General features: G+C 36.7%; 1 protein-coding gene across 1 annotated transcript; it reads left to right on the forward strand.

Annotated features, from left to right (window-relative positions):
* The first annotated feature begins 782 nt into the window (after nt 1-782).
* Nucleotides 783-11,136, forward strand: zbtb41 (zinc finger and BTB domain containing 41). Its single transcript, XM_026196767.1, has 11 exons — nt 783-964; nt 1,753-2,804; nt 3,801-4,008; nt 6,181-6,250; nt 6,366-6,513; nt 6,620-6,749; nt 6,849-6,944; nt 7,369-7,475; nt 8,456-8,561; nt 9,294-9,382; nt 10,359-11,136. The coding sequence occupies exons 2-11, from the start codon at nt 1,778-1,780 to the stop codon at nt 10,961-10,963; spliced, it is 2,586 nt and encodes an 861-aa protein (XP_026052552.1). The 5' UTR covers nt 783-964; nt 1,753-1,777; the 3' UTR covers nt 10,964-11,136.
* The last annotated feature ends 1,800 nt before the right edge of the window (nt 11,137-12,936 follow it).

Below are 12,936 nucleotides of genomic sequence, written 5' to 3' on the forward strand. Positions count from 1 at the left end.
CCAAACCTGGAAAAAAAAAAAAAAATTGGCATGACGCAAGGAATTCATAGACACCAAGTACATTATACATATTATATATATGAGCAAAAATAGCCTTTTTTTCAGATTTCATGACCTATAGTTGGTACTGTCACCAAATTTGGCAGGAACCCTCAGATCATAGAGCTAATGAACCCTACCAAGTTTCCTTTCAGTAGATTAAAGTGTTACTGAGATACAGCCTTTCATCCAGTTTTGGGTCAACATCGCTAACTTTGTGAAACTATAACTTTTGAACAGAGACCGCTCAGTTGGTTCAGTGTAATGGTCATCCGAACCAAATTTGGTGAGAATCTGACACAATTTGAAAGAGAAATACCAAAAATAGTCAAAATACAGTGCATTAAAAAATGGTGGCTACTGTAATAGGCAGAGTCTTACTGTAAGACATTAATCCGTAATAAGATTAACTAAAATCATTTATAGGACAAAGATTTCAAATGCTATAATTTAAAGAAACTGATGATGCACTGATACAACGGATACAATCATACTGGAACGGGATATTTCAGGCGGGAATGTTAAATATATAACATACAGACAGCTGCTCTATTCACCAAATAGCCAACTACATTACCCACAATGCTATGCCTCATCAGGACGACTTCTTTCGTGGCACGTTGTTATTGTTGTTGTTATTTATAAATTAAAACACATATACTGTTAACTTTCATTCAATTTCAGGTCACATAAATGTTATTCTGGGAGGATTAATAAACTATTTATTTTAACCTATGGAAGGGGAAGACGTATCGCATTCAGCCAATGACAAAACAGCTTGTTGAGACGTAGGAACCCCGGACGATGGAAAAAGGACACAAGCGTCTAATAATCAGAAGAAAAAACCTGTGTTCTGTTATTTGTATACAAAGGCAAAATAAGTGACCTGTTCAAAACACCGATTTTTTTATTATTCTCTTCAAAGGTAAGACTGTAACTGGAAATAAGTCACTATGTGCAGTTCGCCACGGGCCTTTTTGTGGTCGTTTGTCAACGCACTCCTGTTGTGGAGGGGCCCTGTGGGCGCAGGATCATATAATGGGGGGCCGTAGGGGGTAGTGCACTTCAGATTCGCATTGTCCTCTTTCGTAAGGCGCTAGATTTTGGAATCGTGTGTGCAGTGTAATGTATGCTGACTGTGTTGTAATGCGTTTATTCCGTTGTACCGTTCCCCTCGACCCAGTGCAAAACTGCAAGCCAGATGTCATCGTATATATGCGTCTGTCAATTCTTCTCTCTGTCTGAAGTTACAGGCTGCATGTCACTGAGTTCATCTCTCTTCAGTTTCACAGCAGTGTCTCTACTTTTTGTCAGCGGCATTAGATACATGTGGAAACAAATGAGATGATATCAGAGTCAACATGCATGTTCTTCAAACATTTTTGGGGATTTTTAGATAATTTGGCTTAAGAAGGTTGTAGTAATGCCACAAAAACAATTTGGCAATGAAATTAATGTGTGTTATACAAAATATAGTTTTGCCAGCACCGTAAACTCAACTCAATTTGCTTCAAACAAAAGACAGCACGAAATCATTATTGTATTCACATAATGGTTGTTAAAAATGAAAACATAAGCAAAGACAGAAATACAACAAGCAGGAGTTTGTACCCAAACATAATAGAATACCGAAGCAGAAACATTGTTTGCAGTTTCACTTCATCACTCAATAATCAATGTTTGTATAACAATCCGATAATTACTCTTTTTCAGTGGATTTTTTGTTAAAACTCTAAACATGAAGAAGAAAGTCAATGCACCTCATCAGACGAAAGTGAAAGATATCAGCAGCAAAGAAACTGCATCTGACGGTGTGGCCATTAACGACTGTTCACAGGAAAAGAGGCATCTGATAATATCCCAAACTGATGGCTGCTTCTTGAAGTTCTTGAACGAAGACCGGCAGAAGCTGCCATCACTCTGTGACATAACCGTCACCGTCTGTGGGAAGATGTATCGGGCCCACAAAGTGGTTTTGGCTTTCGGCAGTGGCTTTTTTCATGCCAAACTCAGCGAAAACCCTGAACTGCAGCATGTTGTCATTGATAACATCGAGGTCTTTATCTTTGGACGTTTGCTCGACTTCCTGTACACGTCTGAATTCGAAGTTCCAGAAAGCCAGATTCCTGCTCTGTCCGAGGCTGCCTGTTTTCTGGAGATGATGGAAGCTGTAAATCTGTTAGCAAAGTGGGCGACCCCAGCTCACGATGATGAAGAACGTGATGTTCAGCAGGTCCCAGCGGAGACTCCGGACGTCCAGACTTCGACAGGAGGAGCTCAGTGCTCTTTCTGCAGTCGTAGCTTCTGCTATAAGAAGTCTCTGGAGAATCACCTGGCTAGGTCGCACAGCGCTGGTTGCCAAGTTGAGGACGAGCAAAACATAGCAAGCACATCTGTGGTCACCACCCGCAGATCTGCCCGCCAGAGGAGGACCCCTGCTAAATTTGATGCTGAGGCCAGAAAGTCTGGTCCAAAAACTCCAAAGCATGATGCCGCCGCTTATGAGGAGGAGGAAAGTGAGGAAGAGCAACAGTTTGAGCAGGAAGAGCAAAGTAGTAAAGACGGGCGAGAAGAAACGGTCGAGGAGGCAGAGTGTGAAGACGGTGAGAAGCAAGACGAGGAACATGAGGCTGAAGCCCAGAAGGAAACCCAGCACAGCCAAGCTACGAATGTGTTTCCAGAAGGACTGGCTCCCGTTGTGATCCAGAGCGCTAACAAGAAGACTCTCAAGTGTCCCAAATGTGACAAAACCTTTGATCGCATAGGTGAGAACTATAACGTGAAGGCTGACGGACGATCAGTGACATGACCAGCCTTTTTGTCTTGTTTGTTTATTTATTAAAAAGTATTTTTCATACACTACAAATATCATTTTTAAATGTTTTCGAATTAAGTCAGCAAGGCTGCGGTTATTTGATCATAAAAATTGAATAAAAACAATCGTATTGTTAAATATTATTATAATAAAAGTGATTTCATTTTTTGTGCTTTTAATTGAATTTTCAGCATTAATTTAATTAATATTGTGAAATATTAATACCATGTAAAATATTTTTTGACTTTAATTTACTAATAAATATAATTTATTCCTATGGTGCAAAGCTGTATTTTCAGCAGTCTTTAGTGTCACATGATCCTTCAGAAATCATAGTAATATGATGATTTACTGCCCAAGAAACATTTCTGATTATTATCAATGTTGAAAACAGTTGTGCTGCTTAATATTTTTGCCAAAACCATGAGTTTTTGATAAAAAGAAAGCATTTCTTTGAAATAGAAATCTTTTGTAACAATGTAAAAAAACAACTTAATTTTAAATAAATTAGTTTAATGTGCCTTTGTTGAATAAAAATATATGTGTGTATTATATATATATATATATATATATATATATATATATATATATATATATATATATATATATATATATATTACTGACCCCAAACATTTGAACATGCTAAGACTTGAATACACCTGTTCAACGATGAGCATGTTTTAATATCTTTATTAAAATAAATTTTGATATTTTTAAGGCATAATCTCAAAAATATCATGCCACTGTGTTCCATCTGTCCTGAGATCATAAGGAAGGAAACGCCTTTTAAAATAATTACATTCCTGAAAAGAAAGCGTTAATCAGTTTGGCTTAAACTTTTATTATTATTCCTATCAAAAAAATTTAAAAACTAAATAATTGCTGAATGGCATATATGCAGCAGTCTCTGTCTGAGTCAACGCTTTGCTTTTTCTTCGTTTTGTAGGTAAATATGAGAGTCACACCAGAGTACACACAGGAGAAAAACCTTTCCAGTGTGACGTCTGTCTCCAGTGCTACTCCACCAAATCAAACCTCACCGTGCACAAGAAGAAACACGACAGTGATGCGCCCGTCCAGAGGAAAGAGCACAAGTGTCCCTTCTGCAACAAACTGCATGCCAGCAAGAAGACTCTCAGCAGACACGTCAAGAGGTGTGCTTCACAAAACCTGTCCAGAACATATCCACACAGAAAACAGAAGAAATCTAATCTATTTTAGCATTTTAGAAAATCGAGCCTATTGTATTTATTAAGATTGCTTTTGCATTGCGATGTTAATTTCATGAGCTCTTTTCTCAATAGCATGATGCAAAGAATTTACACTTAAATGTAGACATTCACTTTGCTTAAATATTCGTGTGTACTTCGGATTAAATTCTCCTGTTCTACTTCCAATCACTTGAATGTGATGAGCCAGTTTGAATAGAGAAAGTGGCTCATTCTCCAGTTTTGCGACATTATGTGTATTGCAATGAGCATCAGCAAAAGAAAGATAACCAAAAAATTATCTGAGGCGCTCAGACACAACAGTATAGCCAGACACGGAGACTCTCAAGGCTACAAGTGCATCTCCAGAGAACTTGATGTTCCTGTGTCCACCGTAAATAACATAATCGAGACGTTTCATGGCAGTGTAGACCGCCTCACTGGATGTGAAAGGAATGCACTGTGCCCCCAACTTTAATAATCAGCATTGAGATAATCAGCATAAAAAAAGAAAAACCCTCTAAAGTAGAAAATATGAAAAGCAATGTCAAGGTCATACCATCTTTGGAGTGAGTATTACTTTCTTTCTTATGTGGAACACACAATAAAATGTTTGAAATAATGTTGGTAGTCAAACAATTAACTTTCTTCCATTATATTTTTTGACCATACACTAGAAGATATTGGGAACCAAAACTGTTTTGTGTTCCACATTTGAAAGTCGTAAAGGTTTGTAATAGGGTTGTCAAAATGGCTTAAAAAATATATCCGATTTTTTCGATAAAATATTCACAAAATTCTAATTATATTCAAATTTAAAATGCATCATTTCAGTTAGAGTGAAGAAATGCTTTTGGCTTCTCTTCTTAAACCACAAGAGGGCACATCGAGCAAAATAATACTGCACGTTTATTCAAAGCATCAGATGACATGAATATCTGTGAAAAAAATAGTGCAATAATGTTTATAAAGGAATTGTAATTAATTTTCTTAAACAACTATAAACAAAACAGCATGCATGCACAGCATAGTTTAATAAAAAGGACATAAAATAAATTTTTCATTTGTAGACACGAGTTAAAGTGGGATGGGGAAAAAACCCACCATAAATTCTCGACACGTTTTTTCTAAGTTGAACTTGAATTAATTTTACATGGCTTTCTAAACATGTGACTATTTCATGCGAGACGCGAGTGCAACGTTGATGGATGTCCCTTTAGAAATGGCTTGGTTTCAGTTTTGACGTAAACAAGATCTTCTCCGTATTGATGTTCTCTTTCCCAAAATATTTGTCATTATAAGCGCCACATCCAGTGGCTTCAATTGCACAGGCTAACAAACGTGTTATAATGCAAGGACACTTCCATCGTCATCGCATCTCGTGCGTCACTGATGAGGCCGCCTCCTTAACGCACACCTGAAATTCAAATTCAACGGTTTTACATTCGAATATGCATTTTTATTTTAAATTAAAAAAAATTTGACAGCCCTATTTGGTAATGACATGAGGATGAGTAAATGACAGACTTTTTATTTTTAGGTGAACTTTCCCTTTAAGAGATGGCAATTATAAACTCTGTGAGTTTTCTAAATTAATAAATGGAACATTTTTCACAAACTGTGATTACGCCTTTCCACAGTTATTAACACTTTAAATTTAATAAATCTAAAGATTTTGTATATTTTTATTTTATATATTTTTTATTTTATACACATTTGTTAGACTGTACTGTGTGTTATATTACTCTACTTACTATATTATATTACATTACTTAAATCTGATGTCTTTTTCTGTTCTGACTGCCATTATTAAATCTGTCTATTTTCTTTTGGAAATTTGTGGAAACGCTATCATGGATTTTTAATTATTTATTCGTTTTTTTTTTGTTTTTCATTTTACTATTGGAGCAAATTGGATCACAAAAAAAGTGTAGTCTCCCATTCACTGCGATATGCTTCTAAGATTCCTGGAAACGTCAGCCGGGTCCATTCTTTTGATGCATTATGTTTCCTATTCAGTTTTTACATGTTCCTGAAGCCATCGACTCTTTTGCTTATGAAATAGTTTGTTAGCTCGCCTTTAGTATGTGATCACAGTCCAACACTGTCTGCCAACAGATTTCACCCCGACCACCTCCAGGACTTTCTCACTCAGAAGAAGAAGAAGAGCGAAGGCTGGAAATGTGACGTGAGTTCTTTGTCTTGTTTTTTATTTGATTTATTTCATGCACTACATCTGAATTCTGCTTGCAAACAGTTTAACAGTTGTTAGTATGATTTCTCTCCTGGTGCTGCTTTTGTAGATCTGTCACAAGTCCTTCAGTCGTCGCCCTCATCTGGAGGAGCACATGATCTTACATTCACAGGACAAGCCCTTCAAGTGTGCCTACTGTGATGACTACTTTAAATCACGATTTGCTCGGTTGAAGCACCAAGAAAAATTCCATTTAGGTAAAGCTTCACTGAAACCTTTGTTGTTAATGAACCCAACGAGTTGATCTTGCATTGAACTTGTATTGAGTTTATCTTTAATGCTGAAAAAATGCTTAATATCCAGGACCCTTCCCTTGTGACATCTGTGGTCGTCAGTTTAATGACACGGGAAACCGCAAGCGGCACATAGAGTGCACACACGGGGGCAAGAGGAAGTGGACCTGCTTTCTGTGCGGCAAATCAGTTCGAGAGAGGTATGATGCAGCTTTTAGGCACCAAAACTGTATGCAAATGCAAGAATGGTTGGATGTTTTATTCAAATACAAGCTGCTTATCTTCAAACTTTTTTTCAGGACGACCCTCAGGGAGCATCTGAGGATCCATAGCGGGGAGAAACCTCACCTGTGCAGCATCTGCGGACAAAGTTTCCGTCACGGAAGCTCCTACAGGTCTGTGAGAGTCTTGAACCGCTCTATGGTCAGATCAAACATGATTTATTTCCAGAAAACTGAGAGAATATGTGCAGATGAATAGTTAAGTGAGCAACATATGATACTTAAATTAGGAATATACACATCATTTTAGATTTTTTTTGTTTTTGAAAAACAAAATGTTGTTCTCTTCTGCGCCCTAAAGATGCATTTATTTGATCAAAAATACAGTAAGACCTGTAAACATTATTACAACTTAAAATAACGGTTTACTACTTGACATTAGTAACAACATTAATGTCTTTACTGTCTGTTTAATTGAATGCGGTCTTGATCAGTAGAAGTATTAACCCCAAACATTTGAACAAGATTAAAAGTAATGGGATATTAATATGAAATGTGATCGTGTTATTTATTACTGTTGCTGTTTTTTTTTCTTCAGGCTTCATCTTCGCATTCATCATGAGGACAAGCGCTATGAATGTGACGAATGTGGCAAAACGTTCATCCGCCATGATCATCTAAAGAAACACAAAAAAATTCACACAGGTGTTTTACAGATTCAAGTTGCATTTTATATATATATATATACATTATGAATAAATTAAATAAATTTGAACATGCTATATCATATGCTAAATTAATTCAAGGTGGCATAACAAGCTTTTAAAATTTAGAGAAAAAAATTCCCTTGATCTTTTGACACATAAGAGGACACTGTGCTCGTTAGTCTAAAAAAGCTTATATTGAAGCCAATCTGCGAAAACGCCAGCTTGTGGAATGTGCCACTTTATGATGTAATAGTGTCTAAACCCCGCCTCCACAGAAGATGATCAACGCCTGCTCCTACATCACTGCCTGTTTAGCTCCACCCACCGATTCATGCATGTAGTGTAACTGTTTTTATTACGTGGTCACTATTGCTTCAGTTGTTGTTACAGATCGTTTGATACGTGCTGAGTATTTATATGTTTTTATCCTAAATCACAGCAGCGCCCATCTGTGAAGGATGTAGCTGTCAAACACACAGCTGTCAGTCAATCATAGCAGTGGGCGTTTACTTCTGTGTTGACAATCCGTCATGCCTATTCAAACAGAGCATTGAGTAGCAGAAAAAAATCTTTTGCTTCTAAACTATGATGCTTTTTGATGTCAAATGTTGATAAAATTATAAGTGGACCTCAGAGAACAGTACAAAATAATAAAAAGGCAGTTCATGAGCCCTTTAAAAATAAAATTCAAAGTTATTATAAAGAATGTTGGTAACCAAACAGGTTTCCATTGTATGGTCAAAAATATAATGGAAGTCAATGGGGACCAAAACTTGGATACTAAGATTTTCATTTTTGAGTGGACTATCCCTTTAAGACAAAAAACAGTAAAATCCATCTGGAGAGTTGTTAATAGTTCAGTATTATACTCTCCATATAAGATGCTTCATCATTCTCATGACTGCTTATCGTGTTCAAAAACTGCATCAAAGAACTTATACGAGAAGTCTTGTAACATGTGTGTGTGTGTGTGTGTAGGGGAGAGAGCACACCAGTGTGAGGAGTGTGGAAAGTGCTTCAGACGTGCTGATCACCTGACTGTCCATTATAAAAGCATTCACCTGGGAGAGAAGATCTGGCGAAGGTACAACAAATTCAATTTCAGAAACAAAAAGACACATTGGGTCTCATTCTGTAAGGACATGTACGCAAAAATTTGTGAATGAAGTTTGCATTCAAACATTTCATGATTCAAATGAAACTTTAATTCTAAATTTACTCTAAATTTACAAATTAAAAAAAAACTGAGACCACACATGTGCAAAAAACATATTCTGCCTTATAAATGTGTTAAGATTAATATATTTCATCTTAACATTATATGTAGTTTAGATTCAATGTATATATCAGCTGAAATATATTTTGTTATATACAGAGACAAGCTGTTGTAATTCCAGCTGTGAGGTTTCTCTGAATAACAATGTAGATATACGTATGTACAGCTGACTCATGTAATCGGGGTCTGCAGGAAAGGTGTTTCTTGTGTTTGAACTGGTTTGGAGGATGGCATTTCTCATGGTTTTTAGAGACTGTCATGGTTTTGCTGAGAGTGATGAAAGGTTGTGTGTAAAGCTCTTATTATGAGATGGGTTGGGTGTGTTTTATGCAAATGAATAGTTTATCCCAAAGATTGGTTAGAATGGTTAAAAACAAAGTCATGTGCGTACATACACGTGTTGTGAACTGAGACGAATTGTTTTTTTGTGAAGATGATGACATTCAGTGTTTGTTATGGAGTATAAAACAGTGGCTGCAGTTGATTTTTTTTGTGCATGTGAGATCTGTGATTTCATGATCATGTATTGAATTTTGACAGGTATAAAGCAGTGGTGCATCAGTGTCAGGTGTGCAAGAAAGAGTTCAGGGGGAAGACCAACCTCATGTCGCATTTCAGAACACATTCAGGTAAAATACAATACCATTCAAAAGATTTTTTCCGAAAGAAATTAATACTATTCTATTCAGCAAGGAAGCATGAAAGTGACAGTAAAGACTTTATGAAAGATTTATGTTTCAAATGTTCTTTTGTTCATTTTTATATTCATAAATCTTAACATTTTTTTTTCTTTTAATTATTTAAATTTTAATTAGAATAAATATTTATTGAGCTGCAAATGAGCATATTAGAATGATTTCTGAAGGATCGTGTGAGTAATGGTGCTGAAAATTCAACTTTGCATCACAGAGAACGGTTTAAATTGTAATTTCACAATATTACTCTTACTATATTTTTCCATCTGTCTTAGTGACACCAAACTATTAAATGAAATCAACACAAATAACAATTGTAACAATAAAAAATTGAACTAATAGATATCTCCATACTTCACTAGTTGACTGATTATGTTAAGAATTGAAGTTTTCTGAAATGGTATGTTTAAATATGCATTTTCTAATTATAGATGTACGCATTTGCATACATTTCCAGAACAGAAATTGGATAAAGCCAGTATCAAAATTTGTTTAATTTTTTTTGACATATTAGATTTTTGAACTCCTTAAATCAGAAAAAACTTGCAGAAGCCAGATTTATTTATTTATTTAGCAAGGTTTTTAATAATTAAATATTGTGTAAAATCAGGCAAACACATATATGAACAAAAAACTTAATATAGATGGGAATAAAACCTCAGGTTTGATGCAAGTGCCGATTTCGGGCTCATTAGAATAAAACTAATTTTGACAAAATACTTTTTAAAGATAAAATCGTAGTTGAAATCTACAGAGTGTAAACAGATAAAGTGTAATATTAAAATAACATTTTATGAAATAGACAAATAGACCGATGCATGAAATAATGATGTAGTGTCTTGCCTGAAGGGCAGATGATGGCTGTTCTGCTCCTCAGCGTTTTTCCTGATCTGTGTTTTGCTCTGCTCAGGTGAGAAACCCCACCGGTGTGTGATCTGCAACCAGACCTTCCGCATCAAGAAGACTTTGACCAAACACATGGTCATTCACTCAGACGTACGTCCTTTCAACTGCCCGCACTGCAGCGCTACCTTCAAGCGTAAGGACAAGCTGAAGTATCACGTGGACCACGTGCACAGCGGCCGCCCGCTCGAGCAGCAACAGCCCAGCCATCCTGCGGCCCCCGCTAGCAAACTCCCCGAGTCCAACGAAACGCCCAAACCGTACCACAACACACCTAAAACCGTGCTGCAGGGTGTGGCGGCTGACGTTTGCGTCCCTGTGATGCTCGTCCCCGTCCAGATGACAGAGGAAACCGAACTTGCTGTGCACAAGACGCCACACGGGGTCCTTCCAGCTGTGAGCCAGCAACAGCAGACGGGCTACCAGTCCGCCACTGACCTGGTGTTCTTAGAAAAGTACACCCTCACGCCTCAGCCGACCAACATCGTGCACCCGGTGCGGCCCGAGCAGATGCTGGACCCTCGAGAGCAGTCTTACCTGGGAACGCTACTGGGACTGGACTCGACTTCATCTGTTCAAAACATGTCTAATGCTGCTGAACATACTCATTAATTCAGAGCACATCAGTGCTGTTCTGTACACGCATGCATCTGTGTTCTTCACACAAACTCATTTTGCTATTTAGTCTCTTTGTGCTGTTCTTAAAGGCATAGTTGACTCTAAAATGATGCATGTTGGTTCTACAGAAATTTCCTTAAATTGTTTTATTCAAAGCAAAAAAGAAATCGAAAGAACATGAATTAGAATAAATACAGAATTTTGTAAATTATTGCTTTTAATATCTAAGGGAAAACGGTTAATAATGAAATAATGATTGCAAATGAAATTTGTGTGTTCAGATAGTTGACAGAAGGAAATAACCTGCTGTTGGTGTGTGAATGAATAACAGTCTCAGAGACTTCTGAATTCAGCACCTTGGACAAAAGTTTGCTTGTGTTTCTGTTAATAAAGCACTCTGGAGATCAGGAAGTTTTTTCATACTGCTTGTTACGGGCTTCTTTACTTTGTCCGCTCGTTCAGTCACATGGTGGGATGTTGGGAGAAAATAAAAAAGGCCTAGAAAAAACAATTTCAACTTTCTTAGAGAAACAGCCAAAAAGTCAAATGAAGTTCTGATAGCTTATGTGAATCAATGAGATCTTTGTAAGAGTATAACAGCCTATGCATAAAATGAATAATGTCAGATGTCACTCTATATCGGCCAATAATTAGTCTTAGTAAGCTGATAATTAATGCAATATATATATATTTATGATTAAGAGATGAACAAATAAACATTGTTAATGGTTAAGTTAACCTAAGTGGCTTCAACTAAGTGTTCATCTTTAAATATAATGTCAACAGAAGTCATTTAGGATTGTGTACAACAGGTTTTTCGATCATGTTGATAATTTAGATTCCCAATAAATATGATACAGTACGCTTTATAGACTTAAAGATGATTTTATCAACATAGTAGTTTTGTTCATTTGTTTTTCTGCCATTTTTAGTTGTATATGATCATTTCCTACATAGTTTTCGACATATTGATGCATCTGTATTGATGTATAGCGAACCAGCTCGGACAAATGGACAGCTAAATCTGACTGTGATACAAAACAGAATAAAGTCAGCTATTCCAAGAGGGTAATAAATAGTGGATAGAGCTGTATAAGGCCAGCAGTAAACCAGAGCTGATGTGGTACAATATTTGGCCATTTCATTTGATGTGTCACATTGCCTCTCTGTGGTAAAACACCAACACAGTTTAGATCAGGGGTTCTCTACTTTTTTTGATCATTTGTAGCTGTTTCTTTCTCACTACAAAATTAAAGGTTTGGTTGTTCTGCCGGAAGTAACACGGTACACATTGACTTGTTTGGCTCAGGTGAAGTACACGACCGTGATTTCCGTCCTGGAGTTTGATCTGTATGTCGTTTGTCTGCAAATAATTTTTCTTTTGGATTAGAGGTTAAAATGATTCAAGGTTTCCATTTGAATCACCTGCACTGTGTCCTCACTGTTGCTGTCTGCCCATATCTCACTCGGCCTCATTTGTGCTCGTCAAGTTTCCATTTTCAGATGGCTTTATCAGCAAGAAGTGATTAGGTGTGAAAGGTGTTTGATTAAAGCTGAGCTTGAATGATCGAAAGCTTTGAGGAAACACATATAGGCCTACCTGTAGATGCAATATAATAGGATTTGCTGATACAGAAGCATCTCTTCATCAGTTGGCCATTAGAAACCTCTTCACATGCTCCTCTAAGGCTGTTCTTATGCGGTTTCTGATTTAGATGTTATTTATCTGTATATTATTTCAGTTCTTACATTTGGATCAGAGGTTGACATGATTCTGTGATTATTTCCCGTCTCCTTTCTGTTGCTATCTGTCCGCAGTATTGTGACGTACCTTCATTTAGTAGTTTTTTACTTTCTAGTTTTTAAAAAAATAATTTCCTTTTTCCCCAGGTTGGCACATTCTTCTTGTCTATTGGGCAAAAATATTGGGATGCAGTCTTTGTGCTAGTACGATTATTTTTCCTGAA

The sequence above is a fragment of the Carassius auratus genome, chromosome 2, assembly GCF_003368295.1.
Source record: "Carassius auratus strain Wakin chromosome 2, ASM336829v1, whole genome shotgun sequence".
Lineage (NCBI taxonomy): Eukaryota > Metazoa > Chordata > Actinopteri > Cypriniformes > Cyprinidae > Carassius > Carassius auratus.

Excerpts from the sequence above, each read along its gene's own strand:
- zbtb41 (XM_026196767.1), top strand. The coding sequence starts at position 1,778 with ATGAAGAAGAAAGTCAATGCACCTCATCAGACGAAAGTGAAAGATATC. Across the intron at positions 6,251-6,365 it reads GCGAAGGCTGGAAATGTGAC|ATCTGTCACAAGTCCTTCAG; the intron begins GTGAGTTCTTTG and ends CTGCTTTTGTAG. Across the intron at positions 6,514-6,619 it reads CCAAGAAAAATTCCATTTAG|GACCCTTCCCTTGTGACATC; the intron begins GTAAAGCTTCAC and ends CTTAATATCCAG.